General features: G+C 45.7%; 1 protein-coding gene across 1 annotated transcript in view; it reads right to left on the reverse strand.

Annotated features, from left to right (window-relative positions):
- Positions 1–589: 589 nt before the first annotated feature.
- The window catches only part of FKBP9 (FKBP prolyl isomerase 9), a 42301-nt gene continuing 20350 nt past the window's right edge, over positions 590–22540 (reverse strand). Inside the window, exons 6-10 of the mRNA XM_057549695.1 lie at positions 20408–20553; positions 11650–11836; positions 6719–6864; positions 4927–5090; positions 590–1994 (exon numbers count right to left, since the gene is read on the reverse strand). Of these exons, the coding sequence (XP_057405678.1) occupies positions 1818–1994; positions 4927–5090; positions 6719–6864; positions 11650–11836; positions 20408–20553 (820 nt within the window). The 3' untranslated portion in view covers positions 590–1817. The remainder of the gene's footprint in view (positions 1995–4926; positions 5091–6718; positions 6865–11649; positions 11837–20407; positions 20554–22540) is intronic.

Consider the following 22540-nt stretch of genomic DNA (forward strand, 5'->3'; position numbering starts at 1 on the left):
TGTGCCAGTTATTCTCCATTTGCTCCCAACCCAACCCCAACCGGTCATTCTCCGCCTTCCTCTGCACCCCAAAACACTGATCCCTGAGAACACCAGCCCCTGAGCTCCCTGCCCTCTGGCTTCGGGTTGGCTTCAGCTAATGGGAGCCAGTGGCAGGACAGAGAGGATGGGTGTTTCCTCCCTCAGTACTCTGCTCCACTGCCAGCCGCAGCGCTGGGAGTGGCTGCATCCCCCCACCCGCTCCTACCAGGCAGCCCCGCCCAGGCTCCCCTGGACCCTTCAGGCCCAGGGGTGGAACAGCTTCCTACTGTCATTGGCCAACAGCAGTCATGGGTACCTCGACATCCTTACTGGGCCCCCTGAGCCCTGCCCATGCTTCTGTAAAGAGTACTTTCATTAGCTTCTCTTCAGAAGTCCCACATGAGGGTGTGTTCCCAGCCAGGACTCTGACTGATACATCCCCCATATACCGTACAGCAATCTTCCACTTCTTCCAATTCAGTCCTGCTGAGTTTTTATCAAGGGGATTCTGATGGCATGGTGTATTCTCATGGGAAAAATGAGACTTCAAATAAAACACCACAAAACCTGATGATATAATTCAATATTTTATTTATGAAAAAGTCATCTTCCAACATTTATTCCATTGAATGAGTGCACAGCATTTTCAGGAACTATCTATCTCAGGGCTACATCAGTACAAAATAGTTTAAATTAGTAAAACAAAGCTGTTTCAAAAGGAAAATCATTGGTTACTGCAGGGTGAGTGCCACCACCACTTGGGAACAGAGGACATGAGGCAGCAAGGTGGTTACTGCATAACATGGGGACAGGCCAGCAGGTACAGTGTCCTTCTCCTATGCAGAGAGAGACTCCCAGGCCTTAGGGCACCTCCCTCTCTAGGACACGAATGAGAGGCAGAAGTATGTCACTTTGTCTATGCTCACCTGTTGGGGTGACATTTCCATCTTGGCCACAGTGAGATACCCTGGAGCTAGGCTTAGCCACCAGCCCTACATGTATCTATATCTGAGCAAAGGATTCAGGGCGAGAAGAGAGGGTGCTATGGGATAGAGTGATGGGAATAAGCAAGAGTGAAGAAGATAATCTTATGTGACAAATGCAGAATCAAATTCTCTACTCATGGTCCAAGATGCCTTTTGTTTGGTCCACTGATTTTCTTTTTAACCTCCAAGTTACCTAGCCAATAGGAGGACCACAGTGAGGTGGGGTATGATTAACTAGAAGAGCACACCTGTGTGTGTGTGTGTGTGTCTGTGTGTGTGTGTGAGTAGAGGCACGGTGGAGGTTGGGCATTACCAGGGCCCATACGGGGCACTGGGAAAACTTCTGGGGCTGTCTGGGAATCCTGCTGGGGCATGCCCTCTGTCTCTTCTAGCCATCTGGAGAATAATTTTACAATACCAGCAAGTTAAAAACATTTTTAATCCTCTTTATGTAAATATCCTAGACACATTTTCTTCTGTTCTCTCCAAGATGATTATAACTTCTGTATGACACTATTTCCCTTTAATAACAAAACTACCCAGAAGGCTCACAAAACAACTGCTGACAATGCAGCATTTTCAATATTCTATACAACCCATGCTAAGGCACCCGCACTGATTTTTCTAGTATCATCGGCATCAGCCTAGAATTCTCACCATGTGTATCAACCCACCCCGATGTATGTCCCAGGTACTATATGACCCACCTACTACTTGCTGACGATTCCCCTTCTGAGAGACCCTCGCACCCTCACTGCACATTCTGCCACAACAGGGGGCTTGGCATCACACAAGTGGCTCATATCAGGTTTAGAGTTCGTCGTGTTTTGCCTCCTGGTCTTTGAGTTTAAATTCCTCAGCTGTGACCTTCCCATCTCCATTCCGGTCCTGGTTGGAGAACATATTCTTCACAATCATCTCAGCATCGAATCCAGGGGCAAGTTTCCCTTTGCCAGATGCCACCTGGGCATGAATGTACTCTGAGAACTGGAGAGAAAGGGGCAGGACAGACCATGAGATACAGCAGCTGAGAACACCAAGCTGGAGCCTGAACAGAGCAGCCCAAGGGCGATGGGGCTGGAATTTGAGTCTGAGCCAGCAGAACAGACAAAATCTTCTGAACTACACGACCCGGGTTTTTTCCTCCAGATGCAGGTTAAAAAACCCCTGCCGAAATGACTCCAGGAGCCCTTAGGTCCCAGGCAGCCAATACACAGCAGCCACTGGAACTATCCCTTTTCCCCAAATCAACACTTAGTTTTCCACCAAAGGCCAATCCCCTAACCACCCTCGCCTCTAAGAATTCATTCATTCATTCATTCATTCATACAATAAAAACTTATCGTCTACTGTGTGCTAAGCACCATCCTAGACCCTGGAGATATATCAATAAAAAGCAAAACATCCTGCCCTTGCGATTCTAGCATATGCTAGTGGACAAGATACACGATTAAAAAGGAACATTTAAAAAGTAAGTAAACTACATGTTAACTTAGAAAGTAAAATGCTCCAGAAAAATGAAAAAGTAGAGCCAAGTAAGGAAGATCCAGAGTGCAGTTAGGGGAACGGGTTGAAGTATCAATTTGGTGGTCAGGGTAAAACCCTAATGCTAAAGAGAGTCTTGTGCAAAGGCTTGAAGGAAGTGAGGGAACACGCCCAACAGTTATCTAGGGGAAGTGTCTTCTGAGCTGAGAGCAGCTGGTAAAAAGGCCCGGGGTGGACACATGGCCGGTGTGTTTACAGGACAGCAAAGGGAGAGTCGTTGGAGAGGAGGTTACAGCGAGCAGGCGGTGGAGGGCCATTGTAGGGCCTTTGTGGGCCACCGCAAAGACTGGAAATAGGGGGATGTATGGTCAGGCCACTCAAGATGGCTGTTCTCTTGTCTTTGTACATCCCCTGTTTGACTAGTCCCTGCTTCACCCACACCCTACTCACAAGAACGTGCTTGCCCCCTGCCCCAGCTAGTGATTGTTCTAGTCCTTAGGCCAGAATGGCTCCACCTGCTAGTTTAGTAAAGGGAAACCTCTGCCCTCTTGATGGTCGTTAACCTGGGGCTGTGAGGGACATGCCCCAGCTGCTGGTTTCCCTGGTAACTGATAAGCCAACCTGACGTCAGTTCCCCTATAAATGGTGGCCTCCTTCTCCCCCAGGTAGCGAAGATTCCTGTTATGTCCTGCCTCCTGTCTGCCGTACACAGTGCGGGGGGGGGGGGGGGGGGAGGGTAGCTCCAGGACCTTTTGCTGCAGACTTGTATGATACCCCTGTCCAATAAGTTGTTGATGTCTCTGTCGCTGTCTCTAGGCTCTTTCTTCAGTCTCAAGGCTGGGCAACTACAAGGCTTTCAGGCCTGCGGGATGCAGCCCAACAGGAGGCTTCTGCAGGGTTCTGAGATGAAGCAGGCCATGCTCTGACTTGTGTTTTAGAAGAATCACTCTGGCTGCTGTGAGGGGCAAGGGTGAGAGCAAGAAGACCTTCGTAGAGGTCCAAGCGGGAGGTGGTGGGCCCTGGACTGAGATGCTATGAAGCAGAGGTGATGAGAAGTGGTCAGGTTCTGGATATATTTTCAAGACAGAGCTAGAATAATTTCCTGATAGATCTATTCTAGCCTGTGAGAGAAGGAGAGGAGAGTCAGAGATGACTGAGTGCTCTCACCTGAGCAACTGGAAGGAAAGCGATGCCATCGAATGAGATGGGGAAGGCTTTGGGTGAAGCAAGTTCGGGGGGGTGGATATTGGGGGTTCAATAAATATCAAGTGGGCAGTTGGATACATGAGTGTGAAGTGGAGAGAAGATGGGCCCGGAGCTGCCCATCTGGAAGTCACAGGACAAGGATGGTAAAGCCATGGGACTGGAGGAGACCACCAAGGGAGTGATGTAAAGGGGGAGAAGAGCTCAAGTTCAGGACTTAGCCTGGGGCCCTCCACCCTGAAGAGCCCAGGAAGAAGACTCCTGAGAAGGAGCTACCAGTGAGGTAGAAGGAACACAGAGAAACTGTGCTGTGGAAGCCAGGGAAAGAAGACGTCTCAAAAAGGAGACGGCTGTGCTGAAGTAAGAGTAAGTAAGGTTCAGCGCCTTAGCGAGACCAGGTTCAGTGGCGTGGAGGGATAAAAACCCAACAGGAGTGGGTGTGAAATGGATTACAAGGAAAGGAACTGGAGGCAGGGAGGACAGACAACTCTTTTGAGGTTTTTGCTGTAAAGGGAGCAAAGGCATAAAAGAAATGGAAAGATGCATTAAGAGAAGGGAAAACAGCAGCATGTTCTTGGGCTAATGTGAACGATCCAGTAGCTGGGGAAATGTTGATGACAGAAGAGAGAAAGGGGAGAAGGCTGGAGCCATGTCCTTGAATAAGCAGACGTGGAACAGGTGGAGAGCTGGAATTCCCTGGGGCTGTGACAAGACAGAGGACTCCATTGCCCAGTTCCACAAAGGGGTGTCTCGTGCAGGAGAAACAACACAGGATCTAGATGCTCCAGACGGGGATGTGTACAAACCGCTGGATGGCTGTGCAACCTTGGGGAAGTCATTTACCTTCTCTGTGCACAGCTGCTTCTTCTGAAAAATAGGGATGATTACAAGGCTGTTGTGAAGGCCAAGCAAGATAATGTATGTGAAAAACACTTAGCACAGTGCAGGCCGCAGTGAGCACCCAGGAATGAAGAGCTGAATCCAGAGCTGTGAGACCTGGAGCCAAGCCCTGAAGCTCTCAGGGCCTCGGTCTCTTCAAAGAGGAATTGTGAGCTCAACTTAGAGACTGTGTGCGTGCAAGTGCTTGGTACACAAGCACGCAGGTTACCAGCATCACAAGCAAGCACAGCTGTCCTCACTCTGAAAGGCTTCACATTCAGGGTGGGTACCCCGGCCCAGTGAGGCTCCCTGAGCTCCTTGGGTCCCACTTCCCTTCAAAAAGGTCAGTTACCTCTTCCAGGAGAACTTCTCCATTGCCGTCCTTGTCAATTTCTTCAAAGAGGTTGGCTGACACCTCGCCGTTCCATATGAACATGTACCCCTCCGGCAGGCCGGCCACGAGCTCCAGCAGCTCGATGTCAAACACCAACACAGCACTGCCGGGCACTTCTCCATCTGCCGCAGCGACGGGAGGAGGGGGCGTTAGCGACAAGGCGGAGGGCACGCCCCTCTATTCCTCCCCCCGCCACCCTGGTTCTAGCTGCCTCATGGATGAAGGCATCTCTTGCGAAAGCAAGAAACTTCAGCATCAATCAGCGAGTGGTTTTTCCAAACTGTGGGTAGTGAGTCTCAAAATCAGTTTAGAGAATGGTGACCAACATTTTTTTAAATTAAGGGATAGAATAAAATCAGAGTACATTGCACATAGAAAGGATAGGTATTGTTTTATGAAACTTAGTTTTAATTTTATATATAAAATTAAATGGATATGTATATTAGGTAAAATTGCATGCTTATGTGTAACACAGATTGGGAGATAAAATGTAATTCTTACTGTGTGTCTTGGTGAAAAAAGTTTAAAAGCCACTAGCAGAGACTACAATGGTAGAACTTTTGAATAAATCTAACCGCTGAACTTTAAGAATAATACAGTATGCCTTAAAATCATGATCCAGGATATGATTTGTAAACACAAATTCTAGAACAGTATATATAGTATGGGTCCAAAAGAACTTATAAGTATGTGACTATAAATAAATGTGCATTATTTTAAATTATATATTATAACTATAATCTATATCATAGGAGCATGGTCGTATAGGATATACAACATATTTTTTAAAGTGTTTCTTCTCCGATTGGGGGGATTAGCAGAGAGTATCTTTTACAATTTCTTAAAAATTTTGAAAAAGAAAATCCAAAGTGCCTATCACTTCTATAAGTTAGCACTTCCCATCTCCTCCATCTCCAGACAGCAGGGGCATAAAAACTGAAAAAGAAGGGGTTCCCACCCACCCCCATGAGGAGGGCTCATTTTGGCCAAAATCATGAAGTAAACCGTAACAGCTGTGAGGGCGACGTAATGCCAGTATTTCCAGAACTTGAAACCAATCTCTTCCACAAGGAAATCTCCTTGGATAGCTTATAGGTTCAGCATTCCACTGTCCTGGGAAACAGTTCCCCAAGGAAGCACCTGGCTCACCTAAGAGAAATCACCTGGCAAGCCCTTTCAGGGACATTTCCCACATGTGGGTTTGAAGAGCCAAGGTTTATTTCACAGAAACCCCTGCTTAATCCCATTAACGTGGCACTAACACCGAATTCACGGGGTCTTGAAACAAAAATGCTAAATACTTAAATAAAAGTCCCCAGGCTTCCCTGGTGGCGCAGTGGTTAAGAATCCACCTGCCAATGTAGGGGACGTAGGTTTGAGCCCTTATCCGGGAAGATCCCACGTGCCGCGGAGCTACTAAGCCTGTGCACCACAACTACTGAGCCTGCGCTCTAGAGCCCGTGAGCCACAACTACTGAAGCCTGCGCACCTAGAGCCCGTGCTCCACAACAAGAGAAGTCACTGCAATGAGAAGCCCGCGCACCGCAACGAGGAAGAGTAGCCCCCGCTCGCTGGAACTAGAGAAAGCCCACGCACAGCAACGAAGACCCAACACAGCCAAAAATAAATTTGAAAAAAAAAAGTCCCACAGAGTCTTTTAATGGAAGAAGCATATTGTTCTAAATAAGCACAAAATACAGACAAAACATGTGCCCCAAACACCTTTTATAAAACATTGTTGCATACTCACCCACACCAGCCTCCCCATATCCCAGGTGGGGTGGAATGATCACGGTCCGTTTCTCCCCGACGCACATCTCTCTGAGACCCATATCCATTCCCAACACGACTTGTCCAGATCCCAGAACAATATTATACGTTTTACCTAAGTTCCACCTAAAAATGAAACAGAAGAGTCCCCGGTTAGGCCATCAACCCACTGGTACTTAAGAGTGTCCTCCTGAGAAGAACATACCACTTCTGTGATCTTTCTGCCAAAGATACAGAACCCCTATGGAATCATAAGGAAACATCAGACAAGCCCACATTGAGGGACATTCTGCAAAACAACCAGCCTGTAATCTTCAAAAGTGTCAAGGTGAAAATCAAAGGAAGACTAAGGGAGTTCGAGAGTTCAAGAGTTTTGGACATACTGGAATGGATCCTTTTGCTTTAAAAGACCTTATTGGAACATTTGGCAAAACTTAAGTGGGGTCTGAGGATTAAAAGTAATGTATCAACATTAACTTCCTGATTTTAACTGAATTATGTAGGAGAATGTCCATGTTTGTTGGAAATACACACTAAAGTTTTCAGAGGTGAACAGACATCATAGTGGCAACCTTCTCACCAATGGTTCGGGGTGGGGGGGGAAGTTCTTTGTACTGGTCTTGCAATTTTTCTCCAAGTTTTAGTCAGTGTTGTAGCTAGTCAGAAATTTTCATGAGAATTTAAAAAATATATAATGTAGTTAAGACCCTGGGATTTGGATTCAGCAAGACCTGAGTTTGGATCCTGGTCAAATTTAATTTGGCCCTAGGAAATATAATGTCTCAGTTTTCCTCATCTATAAAATGGAGATAATAACAGCTATTGCACAGGTTCCAAATAGTAAATAATATGCTTGGCACGGCAGAGAGCAAGCATGAAGAGCTCAATAAACGGATGGCCTTGAGAGTGTGAAGTGCTTGTGCCTGTAATAGCCTATGACTCCAGAAAAATAACTGTGAACTTGGGCCATGGTGTTAATTATCCTTGATGCCCAAGGTCCCAGGGGAATCTAAACAAATAAAAGTTGGCTCAATCACCTCATTCACAACTGAAAGTAAATCTATTTCCAAATTGATGGCATTCCTATCACATCCTAAAGGCAAACAGTGGGAATGTTCTTCCATGGCAAGGAAGAAAAGCCTCCTGGATATCTTGGCGCCCCCTTGATGTCCATCACCATGTGGTGACAACAGGGAAGGGACTGCCCCTGTGGTCGCCTCCCCTTCTCAGGCTTCCCAGCCTCCCCTGGCTGCAGGGCCGCAGCCTCCTTCCCTCCTCAAGCTGGTTCCCAGGGCCAGGCTGGTTCTCTGGAGCTAGCAAATTAAAACCGCGTTTGCATTTGTCCTACCTGGGAGGAAGCAGAAACAAAGCCAATTCTGGCACAGGATGCCTTGGCCCCAGGCCTGCGGGAGGGCAGGCGCGTCCTCTGTCCTGCCCCCCACACAATCCCTCCTTTGTCAGCGGCACAGAGGCGCCCTCACACTGCCTCTCTCCAGGGACCGTGGGGAACTTCCCGTGGGACTACTGGGTTTCAAAGTCTTACAGAATATTTGAGAACTCATTTAGTTATCAAATAACAAATGTTTACTCTTCTCTGAGGCCAGTTTCAACATACGTTAAAAAAATCCTCCAAGGGCTTCCCTGGTGGCACAGTGGTTTAGAATCCGCCTGCCAGTGCAGGGGACACGGGTTTGAGCCCTGGTCTGGGAAGATCCCACATGCCGCGGAGCAACTAAGCCCGTGCACCACAACTACTGAGCCCACATGCCACAACTACCGAAGCCTGCACGCCTAGAGCCCGTGCTCTGCAAGAGAACCCCGCAATGAGAAGCCCACGCACCGCAATGAAGAGTAGCCCCCCCCTCACCGCAACTAGAGAAAGCCCGCGAGCAGCAACGAAGACCCAACACAGCCAAAAATAAATAAATAAAATTAAAAAAAAAAAATCCTCCAAGCAAGCAATTTGTTTTCATGTGTTATCTCTGAAAACCCTGCTGATTCCTTTTCCTCAAGTCATCATTTTATTTTTATTTTTTATTTTGAAGTTTTTCTCTCAGACATTCTCCTCATTCCTTCCGTGCATTCCCGGCTTCCCATTCATTGCAAGCTTCCTGCTTCCTGCCTGCAGGCTGCCCGCTCTGGCTCTCCACCCACCTTCCGCTCTATCCTCTCCATCATGGATTCTCCTAGCGCTGATAAACCAGCAACCACAGCAGCACCTGCCTCATTGTTTACAGAGCCCATGTGGGCTTGGGGTGGCACCAGATCCCCTCTTCCGGAAGGAGCTCCTCTCCCACACCCAGGTAAGCAGTCTCCTGCCACACTTCCCATTATCCCATTATTCTGAAGCTTCCACCCAGCGGAGACCAGCAGGGAAGCCCAGACACTGCTCTTCCGTGTCGATTTACACGTGACACAAATGACTCAAGTGGTTCAGAATGGAGTCTCTGAGAAGAGGAAGGAGCATCACGTGGCTCCCGGATGCTCTGTAACAATATTGTGCATCCGCCAAACACACATCAGAAGCAGGAAGACTGATTCTCCCCACCCCACGTGAGAAGCGTATCCTGAACCCACCAGAGAAGAAATTCCTTTGTTCATTTCCCACCCCCACTTCCCTTTCCAAGGCCATAGGAGCACCAGACAAGAATATGAACGTTGGCCAGAGCAATGACAGCCAGCCATCGGCCTTACAGACTGCTCTAACCTAGTTTTCCCATGCATAAGCTCACCTGATCCCAAAACAACTACAAGCCATGCTTCTTCCTCACTGCCTAGTCATCAGTGCAAAGAGGTTTGTTGTAAGCCAGGTCCCTGTAAATCTGGGCCCCAGAACCTAGAACATATTTCCTTGATTCTATAATGCATATTTTTTTCACATTTTAATATCTCTTGATTTGGGATACATCTTACAATTGACATCATCTCATTATTTTTTGGCAGTGTTCTTACTTTCTTGAGACACATAAAATGATGCTTCTAACACCCAGCACATTTTATATCTGATGAAATACGTTAACTGCCTGACGATACCGGATGTCATAGCACCAGAGAGAATGCTCCGAGCAGTATGTCCCTCAGGCTCTGCACGCTGGCTCTCCCCAGCCACACTCTGTCACCTGAAGCCATAAGGCAGAGGCACGCGTGAGAGGGAGAGAAGACCCTCTGCATCTAGAATAAAGGCAGTAGCACAATTTATATGAAGCCCTTCTTTCTCCTCAAGACTAAACTTGGGACTCTAAGTCAGGCTCAATACAAAAATGGGTGTACTTATATGGAGACATAAAGAAAGACTGAGGGCTTCCCTGGTGGCGCAGTGGTTGAGAATCTGCCTGCTAATGCGGGGGACACAGGTTCAAGCCCTGGTCCAGGGAGATCCCACATGCCGCGGAGCAACTAAGCCCATACGCCACAACTACTGAGCCTGCGCTCTAGAGCCCACAAGCCACAACTACTGAGCCCATGAGCCACAACTACTGAGCCTGCACTCTAGAGCCCATGAGCCACAACTACTGAGCCCATGAGCCACAACTATTGAGCCCGTGTACCACAACTACTGAAGCCCACCTGCCTAGAGCCTGTCCTCCACAACAAGAGAAGCCACCACAATGAGAAGCTCGCGCACCGCAACAAAGAGTAGCCCCCGCTCGCCGCAACTAGAGAAACCCCACACATAGCAACAAAGATCCAATGTAGCCAAAAATAAACAAATAAACAAGGACTTCCCTGTTAGCATAGTGGTTAAGAATCTGCCTGCCAATGCAGGGGACACGGGTTTGAGCCCTGGTCCGGGAAGATCCCACATGCCACGGAGCAAATAAGCCCGTGCGCCACAATTACTGAAGCCCGCATGCCACAACTGCTGAGCCTGCACGCTAGAGCCCGTGAGCCACAACTACTGAGCCTGTGTGCCACAACTACTGAAGCCCGCGCACCTAGAGCCTGTGCTCCGCAACAAGAAGCCACTGCAATAAGCCGGCACACTGCAACAAAGAGTAGCCCCCGCTCGCCACAACTAGAGAAAGCCCATGCACAGCAACAAAGACCCAATGCAGCCTAAACTAAATAAAATTTAAAAAAAGAAAGGCCAAAAATGTTTCTTTCCCAAAGAAGAGAATAGTGTATTAACTTATAGATACCTCTGAAGATTCAGATACATAAGAAGGAAAGCTCCTTTTACCTGTATGATACTAGTATACACTGTTGATTCCTAGTAATATATTTTCAGATTCATCTCAATCACTTAACATTTATAAAATACTCCCTTTGTGCTATGCTCTGGGCTAGGTGTAAGGAATAATATGAATAAACATGTTGGGTGTCTAAGGTTTTCAGACCAGCACCAGTGATAGAAACAAAAATAACTAAAAGGCAGGTAATACATAAAACATTATGAGACTATGAGACTACAGAAATGGGAGCAGTTGATTCTTCCTAGGAATTAAGCAAAGATTTTGAGAAAAGGGAATACATTTAAGCCAGGGCAGAAGCTGGCCAGAAGGAAGGGTGTAAGCAGTGCACATCCTGCACCACTGCACATGGCACCCCTGGGAGGCGGAAGACGGGCCTCAGCAGAAGATGAGACTGGCGAGGCAGAACAGAGCTGTCAAGAGAGCCTGATGTGCCAGGCTCTGGAGTTTAGATTTTATCTGTGGGTTAATTTTTAAAGACAGCAGGATAAGATGAGATCTGCTTTGCAGAAAGACAGTTTCACGGGTGCAGGATGAAACCATTCATAGGGAACTCTTGGAACAATGCACCAGAGTAGCGACGTACACTTGAGATACTCAGCACAAAGGGCGTGAAGATAAAAGCTCTCAACCAGTACAGGATGAAAAGAAAAGGAGGATTGTTGGAACACTGACTGTTATCTGCCAGGCTCACACCCCACCCGTCCCTGGCTGCCCTTACGTGGAATCCAGCAGGGTCCCATCCAGAAGCGAGGCGTTGTAGTGATACTTGAGGTAATCCCCCTTCTTACTCAGCACTGAACAGTCGGGGGGCTTATAGTGGGAGGTGATGCTGATGGAGTCTGAAGGGTTGTGAAAGTCAATCACATGGATGTCAAACACCAGCACAGCCGAGCCGGGGATGTTCCCTAAAGGACAGACAAAGGCAATTAGAGTGAACCCTCCAAGCAGCAGCACACGTGCCTCCCCAGTATCACCAGCTATTCCTCACAGACCTCCAGTGAGGAACACGGGGACCCACCTGTGAAATCCTAGGGGATGCTGGAAGAGTGAAGCTGGAAGGGCCATTAGAAGTAGCCTAACCCAATTTTATAGATGGGGAAACTGAGGCACAGATTTGTCCAGGGTCCACAGTCAGGAGCACACTTTGGACTAAACTTCAAGACACAGTACTACTGCCCCATGGAATGGTTCAACCTGAAAGACTTATGGCTAAGTTCATCACAGATGAGAAAACTAAAGCTCAACCCTTACCCCGCTCCTGCTAGAAGTAAGAGATGAGATGAGAAAATCAGCTGTAGAATGAAAATCACTTTAGTGCCCTCCCACTGCTCAAGAGAAGCAAAACCAACAGAAACTTCACAGGGGAAATCACCTAGCCAAACTTGGCCCATATATGCCCCTTAAGATATGCTACACCTAACAATTCACAAAGTGCTTTACAACACATCCTGTTTGTTCTACACAAAATTATTACTCTTTTCCATTTTTGAAAACATTATCTCACATCTGAATAATGTTTTACAGTTTACAAAGCATTTTTCACATACGCTCTCTCATTAAATCCCTGCAGGAACCTTTTTGGGTAAATATTACCATAAATGCAGGAGTAGCAGGTCATCCATTCATTTAATGACAGCTTCTCAGGGGGGGTATCAGTTGTTAACCACACCCCCAGATCATTTCAGAGAAGTTTACATGTAAAAAATTTGTAAATAGTGTTACTTAGAATCAAGGAGGTATAGTATTTTCATTAGCATTTTACGGACAAGAAAACCAACTCAGATATAACTTGTTCAAGAAAACAACACAGCTATAGACAGAATTCAGTAGCGCTACGTGGACATCAACAGCCCCTCCCCACCCCCCATCCTCCAGATCACACCACCCCCACCCCACCATGCACTCTTCTGTTTCTCGGCTGCTATCTCTCTAACACACACTTAATGGGTAGGTGCTTGTTAGGTACCAGGCACTCTTCTAAGTGCTTTAGATGTATTAGTTTAATTCTCATTATAATCCTATATTCCCAACCTACAGATGAGGAAACTGAGGCACAGATTTTGACGGCTGCCCAAAGTGACCGAGGTAGTAATTAGAGAAGCTTGGGCTTTTACAGCAGCACACAGGTGCCTCATACTCACTAGTGATGGGGAGTTGCTGAAGTGAGTGATTAACAGGGTCCGGGATCTTTCCCAGAGGAACCAGGTATTGCAAACTGCCATAGGAGGGTGCCTGGAACCAGGGCCAAGGGCAGCTCTTTGCGGGAAACAGCACACACTAACAGGGGTGAGCGGCTGTGGAGCCAGACAAGTGGTTTCTCAATCTTGGCTGCTCATTAAAACCAACTGGGAACGAACCTTGAAAACATTATGCTCAGTGAAAGAAACCAGACACAGAAAGACAAATATTGTATGCTTTCACTTATATGAGGCACCTGGAATAGGCAAATTCATAGAGACAGAAAGTAGAATGGTGGTTGCCAAGGGCTGGAGGGGGAGAGGGTCATGGGGAGTTTGTGTTGGGGATGATGGAAAAGTTCTGGGTAGAGACAGCGGTGATAGTTACACAACATTGTGAATATATTCAATGGCACTGAACTGTAAACTTAAAAAGTGTTAAAGTGGTAAACATGTGCATTTTACCACAATAAAAAAATAATATAATTCACCACATTCACAGAATAAAAGAAAAAATCATGATCATCTGAAAAAAACATCACCTGGGCCCCACTCTGAGATTCAGATGTAGCTCACCTAGTGCAGTGATCTCGGCCTTGGGCGCCATCAGGATGTCCTGGAGAACTTGGCGAAAACACAAAGGGCCAGGCCCTTTCCTGCAGCACCTCTGGTTCTGTGATCTTTAAGCTCTCCAGGTGATTCTTGCCTGTGATATGCCCAACACTGCAGAACGGCTGGACTACAGTGGCACCAGGAATTGGTTTTCCAGGAGTTTCTAAGGGGCAGCCAAGGTTTAGGAGCGCTGTGCTAAATGGTCTGTAAGTGGGCAGCTGAGGATATTTAGGAACCCCGCCTCTCATCTCCATGAGGAGGACCAAGTTGCAGGCCATGGCTGTGATGAAGGGGATTGGTGGAAAAGAAAGCTGCATCTTGAGCAGCTCCAATAACCTCTCTGAAGAAAACGTGTGGATGGAGCCCAGAAAGGGACAAGAACCCGATGGCATTGGGCTGGTACAAACTTAACCTCCCCTTGCCAACTATATGGTTGGACCATTCAAGAGGGCTGTTCTCTTGCTCTCTGTACAGGCCCTGCTCGACCAGTCCCTGCTTCACTCACATGACTATCCAATTCTCTTAATCATAGCGCTTAATCAGTAACTGCCTACATGCTTGCCCCCTGCCCCAGGTGCTGGTTTCCCTGGTAACTGATGAGCCAAGCTGACATCAGTTCCCCCTTTAAATGGTGGCCCCTTCTCCCCCGCACGTAGCGAAGATTCCTGCCATGTTCTGCCTGCTCTCTGCCGTTCACGATGGGGTGTTACTCCAGGATCTTTTGCTGCAGACTTGTAAGATCCCTTATCCAATAACTGGTTGATGTCTCTGTTGCTGTCTCTGGGCTCTTTCTCCAGCTTCGAGGCTGGGCAACTACAAGGTTTGCAGCCCAGCACCAACTAAGTGAATGTTGCTTGCCACCTGGATCTACAAGAATTCAGTCATTAGTCGCTGCAGTCACTGACCTACAGCACACCTTGGAAAAAGTTCAGGGGGAAGATCAGGGATAAGGTACCTGTGCTCTGGGAAAACTGGCAGAACAGGCCTCCAGGTAGTTAGAGGTTTTCAGGAGAAAACGTTATGAACCCAGACTCTTGCATCTTCCTACACTTAGAAAAGCACTAAAGTCAGTAACTGAGATACCTATTCCCCGTGACTAGCAGTTACCTTCTACCAAGATGTGTGCTTTAGGGCTTCCCTGGTGGCACAGTGGTTAAGAATCTGCCTGCCAATGCAGGGGACACGGGTTCGAGCCCTGGCCCTGGAAGATCCCACATGCCGTGGAGCAGCTAAGCCCATGCACCACAACTACTGAGCCTGTGCTCTAGAGCCCGCAAGCCACAACTACTGAGCCCACGTACCACAACTACTGAAGCCTGTGTGCCTAGAGCCCGTGCTCCACAACGAGAAGCCACCACAATGAGAAGCCTACACACTGCAACGAAGAGTAGTCCCCACTCACCATTAGAGAAAGCCCACGCACAGCAACGAAGCCCAACACAGCCAAAAATAATAACAAATAAATTAATTAATTAAAAAAAAAAGATGTGTGCTTTATTGCACATACCCTTCCTCCAAATTCACATATTTACTGGCCATCCCCCTTACCTCTTTGGAGCAGTTCCTCAGAGCCATCTGAGAGGCTATCTCCCAGGCTATAGTCCTCAGTAACCCCAAATAAAACTATAAAACTGAACTCACAGCTCTTACATTGTTGTTGTTTTTGTTTGTTTGTTTGTTTTTAATTGACACCCTCAAAGGCACATTCATGTGCAGGACTATCTTAGGGCACCAGGACTACCCACGCCCCTGTGCTCTGATATCAGTTTGCCCAGCACTTTCCTGATAACTAACCCAGCTTCTCAGGCCCCCAGGATCCCAGGTCCAAGAATTCTGATCAGTGGAGAGGTCAATCACACCCTGTCAAGTAAGTATTCAATGTCCGGTTCTATGTCAGCTCCTGGGAAGTTAGCATGAGTCAGTCTACCAGGTGTCTGATTAAGGCACAAATGCACATCTACTGAGGCATCATTAAGAACGTAAGCTCTATGTGGGCTGGGAGTTTGTCTTTTTCTCTGCTGAATCCCCAACACCTTAGGGCAGTGCCTGGACATGAAGGCACTCAATACATTTTTTTTTTTACTTTTATTTTTATTTATTTATTATTTTTGGCTGTGTTGGGTCTTCGTTGCTGCGTGTGGTCTTTCTCTAGTTGCAGCGAGCGGGGGCTACTCTTCATTGCAGTGCGCGGGCTTCTCACTGCGGTGGCTTCTCTTGTTGCGGAGCACGGGCTCTAGGCGCACAGGCTTCAGTAATTGTGGCTCACGGGCTCTAGAGCGCAGGCTCAGTAGTTGTGGCACACGGGCTTAGTTGCTCCGTGGCATGTGGGATCTTCCCGGACCAGGGCTCGAACCCGTGTCCCCTGCCTTGGCAGGCGGATTCTTAACCACTGCGCCACCAGAGAAGCCTGGCACTCACTAAATCTTTGATGGACAGATAGATGGGGTTGCTGGGCCCGCAAAAAACCCAGACTAGACCTCGAGCCATAAGATCCCACCTGCCCCAGGCAGCCAGCACCCCTTCCACCCTCATGCCCTCTATCTGGCTCTGCCTTCTCCAAAGAATATACAGTGTAAAAATAAGTGCTGACCAGTGTAGGGGAGTAAAATTGCCACCCCAAAAATGTCTCTTCGACATGTGGATTATTTCAAGTTGAAAATAAACAAGACCCAAAAGACTCAAAAAAAAAAGAAAAAAAGAAAACCTTTCTTTTTACCTCCTTAACTGCCTAAAGAATGTAGATAGAAGACCTGTTGGGGCATGGGGGGAGCTATCACCATACGTAACTACGGTATGAACTAGATGTGTAGACAGGAGGGAACCTAGCAAAGTCTGTTAGTTAAAATTTCTCTTGGTGTCCCAATGTCTGTGTGGCCCAGTAAACATTTGTTTACCAAACATTTGCTTTTCCATCTCCAGGTCCGAAACCACTACCCCCAACATCCTCTTCTGTCTTTAGCTAATGGTGGTGTTTAAGGTGAGGGTTTCAGACATTTTGGTGTTACTCAGTTTCCCTAGGTCTCTCCCATATGTACATGTCATTAAACTTTGTTTGACTTTCTCCTGTTAATCTGTCTCATATCAATTTATTTCTTAGACCAGCCAGAAGAGCCTAGAAGGGTAGAGGAAACTATCTCCTCCCCAACACCAGCAAACAGGTGAAAATAATCCAACATTTCATTATGGCCCCGACACCAGCCTCCTCTCTGAATAAACCCTTAACCAACGCAGAAAAGTATTCATCAATTTTCCCCACTAGATAAGCCGCCTCAAGAAGAGACACAGATGACAAAAAATAAAGCGGCCGGCCAGCTGGGCCAGAAGGAAACACGGCAGCTCTTGGCAGTGTGGGTTTCCTCTGAGAGCTCTGGGACTTCCGGTTGGAGTTCTCAGTTCTTCATATATGGGTATCAACAAGTCACAGCGTAATGGAAACTCATTCTTCCCCTCTGCCTATGACACAGGCAGCAAGAACCCTGGGTGCAATTCAACTCCATCACTGATTAGCTATTGTGGCCTCTAGCAAATGACTCAACCTCTCTGGGCCTCGTTATGTTAACAGAGAACTGTTTTGAGGTTTGAATGAGCTCGTACATGAGAAGTCCTTCACAGTGTGGGTAAAATATTAGTTTTCTTCACTTTTGAAAAAGAGTGCTTAAAAGGTCATGTGGAAGTTGGGGAACAGAAAACCACTGAGGAAGTGATGTTGCCACAACCCTGCAGCAGAATCCATTCTCCAATTCAGGGTTGCAAACATCCAAGCGCTCTAAATTCAGGGCTGTCCCCATGGAACAAAGCAGACAGCAGAAAGGGCCAGAGCCTTTACAGAAGGCCTACCCCCTCCCCTCCACCAACCCTGCAAGAGAAAATGGCTGCAACAAAATGAAATGCTGATGAGTCGGAGAGTCCAGCATTTCTTCCTTCCACAAATATTTACTGAATGCTTACCATGTGCCTGGCCCTGTGGTATGTGGTGAGAAAGCCACAGGCTTCCTCTGTGTCCTGACACCCTTCTAAGGTCAGTCCCTCAGTGATTAGCCTTAGGTCCTGTGCAAACCCCACAAGGAGGCCAAGGGCACTCGCTAATCAATAGGACAGAAACAGACCCTGTGCAAGAGCAGCTGGGTGTTACTTGCCAGGGTGCCCCTCTCCCCCATGGGAACAAATGATTCAGGGTGAAGTAGCCTCATGCCCAGAAAATTTATGAGACTTCAAATGTTTCCCAGAGCCTTATATAATTCTTTACAAAACTGTCTCATACTTGTGAGAAAGCCAAAAGGAGAAGTAATTTAAGCAAATGTTTTCCATCAGTATATTCTTTTTAGGGAAAGGAAGAATTAGTCCTGAGGGCAAAATGAAACATGAATACACTGAAAGTATTTGTCTATTCCTGCATGTATTTGGCTAGAAGTAGAAATTTACATAATACAAAACAACAGAGCATCAAGACACTAGACAAGCAGAACATGAAGCAAGGCCTGTTGAATGATCTTAAGACCTTAAGCTGTGATTTGTTGTGGCTTTATAAATCAGAAATTTAAGTCAGGAAAAAAAATATTTCTCCATGGTACAGCCTAGTTTCCAACCAACCTGGTGATTCTTAGATCCTCCAAACAAATCCTACTGGGAAAATTCTGAAATCCACTGTAGCAGTAGAAGTCAGAAGCAGGTTAACGAAATGAATGTGTACAGCCAGCCAGGACAGCCAGAATCTCATCAGCAAAAAGAACACAAAAGCAAAATAAATACTGCATCAACTCTTCCTAAGTAAGTTAGCAAAAAATGGTATCTGAGAAAAAAAAAATAAAGGAAATATGGTTTGGAATACTATGCAACCATTAAAATTCTATGCAACCTGTTGGCATAAAACATTGTTCACAACAAATTACGTAAAGAGAGAAATTACAAACTAATATGTATAGATGATCCCACTTTTGTCAGTATTTATTGACAAAAAATACTGTAGTATTTTTTGTCAATAGTGTAGATGGAGATGCGTCTATTTCCTTTTATCTACATAGATTCACATATACTCAAAAGTATAGAAGGATAGTCACTTCATGGTTATATTAGTTTCCTATTGCTGCTATAACAAATTACCACAAGCTTGGTGGCTTAAAACAACATAAATTTATTCTCATAACTCGGGAGTCAAAGTCTAAATTCAAGGTATTGGCAGGGATGTGTTCCTTTTGGAGGTTTCAGGAGAATCTGTTTCCTTGCTTTTTCCAGCTTCTCAAGCCCACCCTCCTTCCTTGACTTGTGGCCCTTTTCTCCATCCTCTAAGTCAGCAGTGTAGCATTTTCTCCTCTCTCTGGTCTCCTGCTTCCCTCTTGCAAAGATCCTTGTAAGTACATCAAGGCCACCTGGATGATCCAGGATAATCTCCTTATCTCAAAACCATTACCTTAATCACATCTGCAAAGTCTCTTTTACCGTGTAAAGTAACATATTCACAAATTCTGGGGATTAGGACATGGACATCTTTTGGGGCCGATATTCCACCTACCACATTAACAATGGTTATTCCTGGGTGGTGAGATTATGGGAGATTTTTGTTGTTGTTGATCTCTATTTTCTTTTTCTAAAGTCAACATATATTATTTGTGTAATTTTTAAAAAGAAGTTTGCTGTTTGGGTGACAAATATTCTAAAACTGGATTAAGGTGATAGTTGCACAACTCACAACATTTACTAAAAGTCATCAAATTGTATACTTAAATTGGGTGAATTTTATGGTATATAAATAATACCTCGATAAAGTTGTTAAAAACAAAAACCAAAATCTAATGCACAGTATAGTGAATATAGACAACAATGTTGTCTTATAATCATCAAACTTGCTAATTATCAATTATTCCAACCATCAAAAAGAAATGATAATTATGTACCATGATAGAGGTGCTAATTATCACCACAATGGCAATCACATTACAATATATAAATGTATCAAAATAACATGTACACTTTAAATGTACACAATGTTATATGTCAAATATATTTCAATAAAAACGAAAAACAGGGCTTCCCTGGTGGCGCAGTGGTTGAGAGTCTGCCTGCCAATGCAAGGGACACGGGTTCGAGTCCTGGTCTGGGAAGATCCCACATGCCGCGGAGCAACTAGGCCCGTGAGCCACAATTACTGAGCCTGCGTGTCTGGAGCCTGTGCTCCGCAACAAGAGAGGCCGCGATAGTGAGAGGCCCGCGCACCGCGATGAAGAGTGGCCCCCGCTTGCCGCAACTGGAGAAAGCCCTCGCACAGAAACGAAGACCCAACACAGCCATAAATAAATAAATAAATAAATAAATAAATAAATAAATAAACGAAAAACAAAAAAAGGGGGGTTGCAATTTACTTTCAAATGGCTCAACAAAGAAAAAATGTACTGTAGTTATATATATAAAGCAAATATAGCAAGATGTTGACGATTGGTGAATCTAAGTGGAGTTCACTGTACAGTTCTTTCAACTTTGGTGTAGGTTTTAAATTTTCCAAAAGGAAAAGGAAAGCGGGCAGGGGGAACAAGGAGTAACGACAGAGCATCTCTAGAAACCAGAGTTATTTGAGTATTCGAGCCTGAAGCTAGACTTTAGCTTCTATGCTTTGCCAGAGGCCCTGGTTCCAAGCAGCATGGAAGCATCAGTTAGTGCCTCTCAGTTTAACCTTAGAAGGCAGCCAGCGCTCACCTCTTCCTTCCTCGCCATACCCCAGGTGAGGGGGGACCACGATCCTCCGCTTCTCTCCTATGCAAACGCCGAGTAAACCTTCATCCATCCCGGCAATCACGTAGCCCTGCCCAATGTACGTGTCAAAGGTGCGGTTCCGTGAGTAGCTGGGAAAGAGGAGAAGAGCTTGGTCACGAGGGATACCGCAGCAGCAGTGTAGTTGGTACCATGAGGCAACAGAGCGCAGGGGCCTCCAGACCCCGGAATAGGGTGAACCCTAGAATCTGAGTACAAGCCAGGAAACAGGCTCCCCTGAAATGATGAACAAGGATCCACACACTGCGTGGGAGCTGCCGCCTGCACAAACGCTCCCAGAAACGAGCCCTCCAGCCCTCTGGTTTGGTCAGGTTATGAATGGATGCAGGTTACAAGAAGCAATCACACAGAAATGTAGCTAATGTAAGTCGGACTGTACGCTTGTTGACCATGTCAGGTTAATGAAAAAAGCATCAAGGGGGCCCTTGTCAGAAACTAAGAATTTCTCTGTTATCTCTTGTAAAGAAACAACTTAGAAGTTCTAGAGTCTTCTATTACTCTAACATAAGTTTCAAATGAAAGCCGAAAAAGGAAAAAAAAGAAAGAAAGAAAGAAACTAAGAATTTCTCTAAAGAGGAGAGTATCTGTATATGTGGGACATGAATATTCGGATTGCCAGAAAAGTAGCATATATACTGAGAGCAATCTAACTCTGCAGTGAACTCGCCCTACTGCAATCCATGCTCACCAAGCTACCTCCCGGTGAGTACCTGAATTTCCCAAGTGCCTCCGGTAGGAGCCCCAAGCATTCCACTCAGTGGAGAGATCCAGCCTCTGTATTAATTGCCAACTGAGTCTGATTACTATGAGTTTGGAGAAAACAAAGCCTGATGATTCCAGAATAAAATAATAAAACTTTATTTGCCACTTCAGATACTGAACTCTGAACCACAGTGATCTGTACCCATTACCCACCCCCAGCTGGAGCAGATGTGGCAAAAAGCTTGTCCTGAAAGGGCTAGTCAGTTCCACTGTCACCTCATCAAACACAGCTCATTGCTGACTGTGTCAGAGAAGATGGTCAGCAGTGGGACCAGGGAGATGAAAAGGCAGAGCTGTGAGGGGCTCTTCCTTCTCAACACCCCTCAGGGACCACAAAGCCAAGGGGCGTGAAGAAATGATAGTAACAAATGATTCTCCTCACCCAGGAAGCAGATTTTCTACATAATTATCTGTATTTCATTGTATATGTATGGAAGACCTATGAAATGCATAACTCTGGTTCCCTGTGAAGAGGGGAACTGGGTGACTGATGGACAAGGACAGGGGAAAAATTCTTCATTGTATATTCTTTTATATTTTTAGGATTTTGAACCATATCAATGTATCACAGTAGGAAAAAGTGATGTTTAAAAAGAAAAAGAATATTCTCTATCATACAAATTAAAAAGTTACAATAGCTAAAGGTATGATTGTGGCCCAGGAATAGCTAGATCACTGGAAAACGATAAAAATTCTAGACCAAGACCCAAAAGTGTATACAAGAATTTGGTACATGATCAATGTCAGATTTTAAATGAGTGAGGAAAATACAGTTATTCAATAAAGGGTGTTGGAAAAACTGGCTAACCATCTGGAAAAAACCATTTAGATCCTTACTGTCATACTGAACACCACAATAAATTCCAGATGGATTTAAGATTTAAACATGAAAGCATTTATAAACATGGAGAGAGCCTGCAGAAGCTTTTTAATATTTACTTCGAGTGGTGAAAATGGAAGGGGTTGATGTGAAATTATTACCTTTTATTAAATATCTTTGCATTGTTTCACTTATACAACAAGAACATAATACTTTTTAAGATAAAAATTCTAATAGAGAATATTTTAAAGGATAAAAAAATAAAGCCATTAGAAGAGCAGGAGGAAAATATAGGTGAATATTTATATACTCTAGGGGAAAAAAAACAAGTCCAGGGGCGGGGAGAGACTTTTTAGTAAGTTACTCAAGACAGAATATATAAGAGTTTATATAAGAATAAAGGAAGCCATAAAGGAGAAATGGGATGTATTTAACAACATAAAAGGTTTATATTTAAACAGATCAAAAATCACAAC

This window comes from Balaenoptera acutorostrata, chromosome 7, assembly GCF_949987535.1.
Source record: "Balaenoptera acutorostrata chromosome 7, mBalAcu1.1, whole genome shotgun sequence".
Taxonomy (NCBI): domain Eukaryota; kingdom Metazoa; phylum Chordata; class Mammalia; order Artiodactyla; family Balaenopteridae; genus Balaenoptera; species Balaenoptera acutorostrata.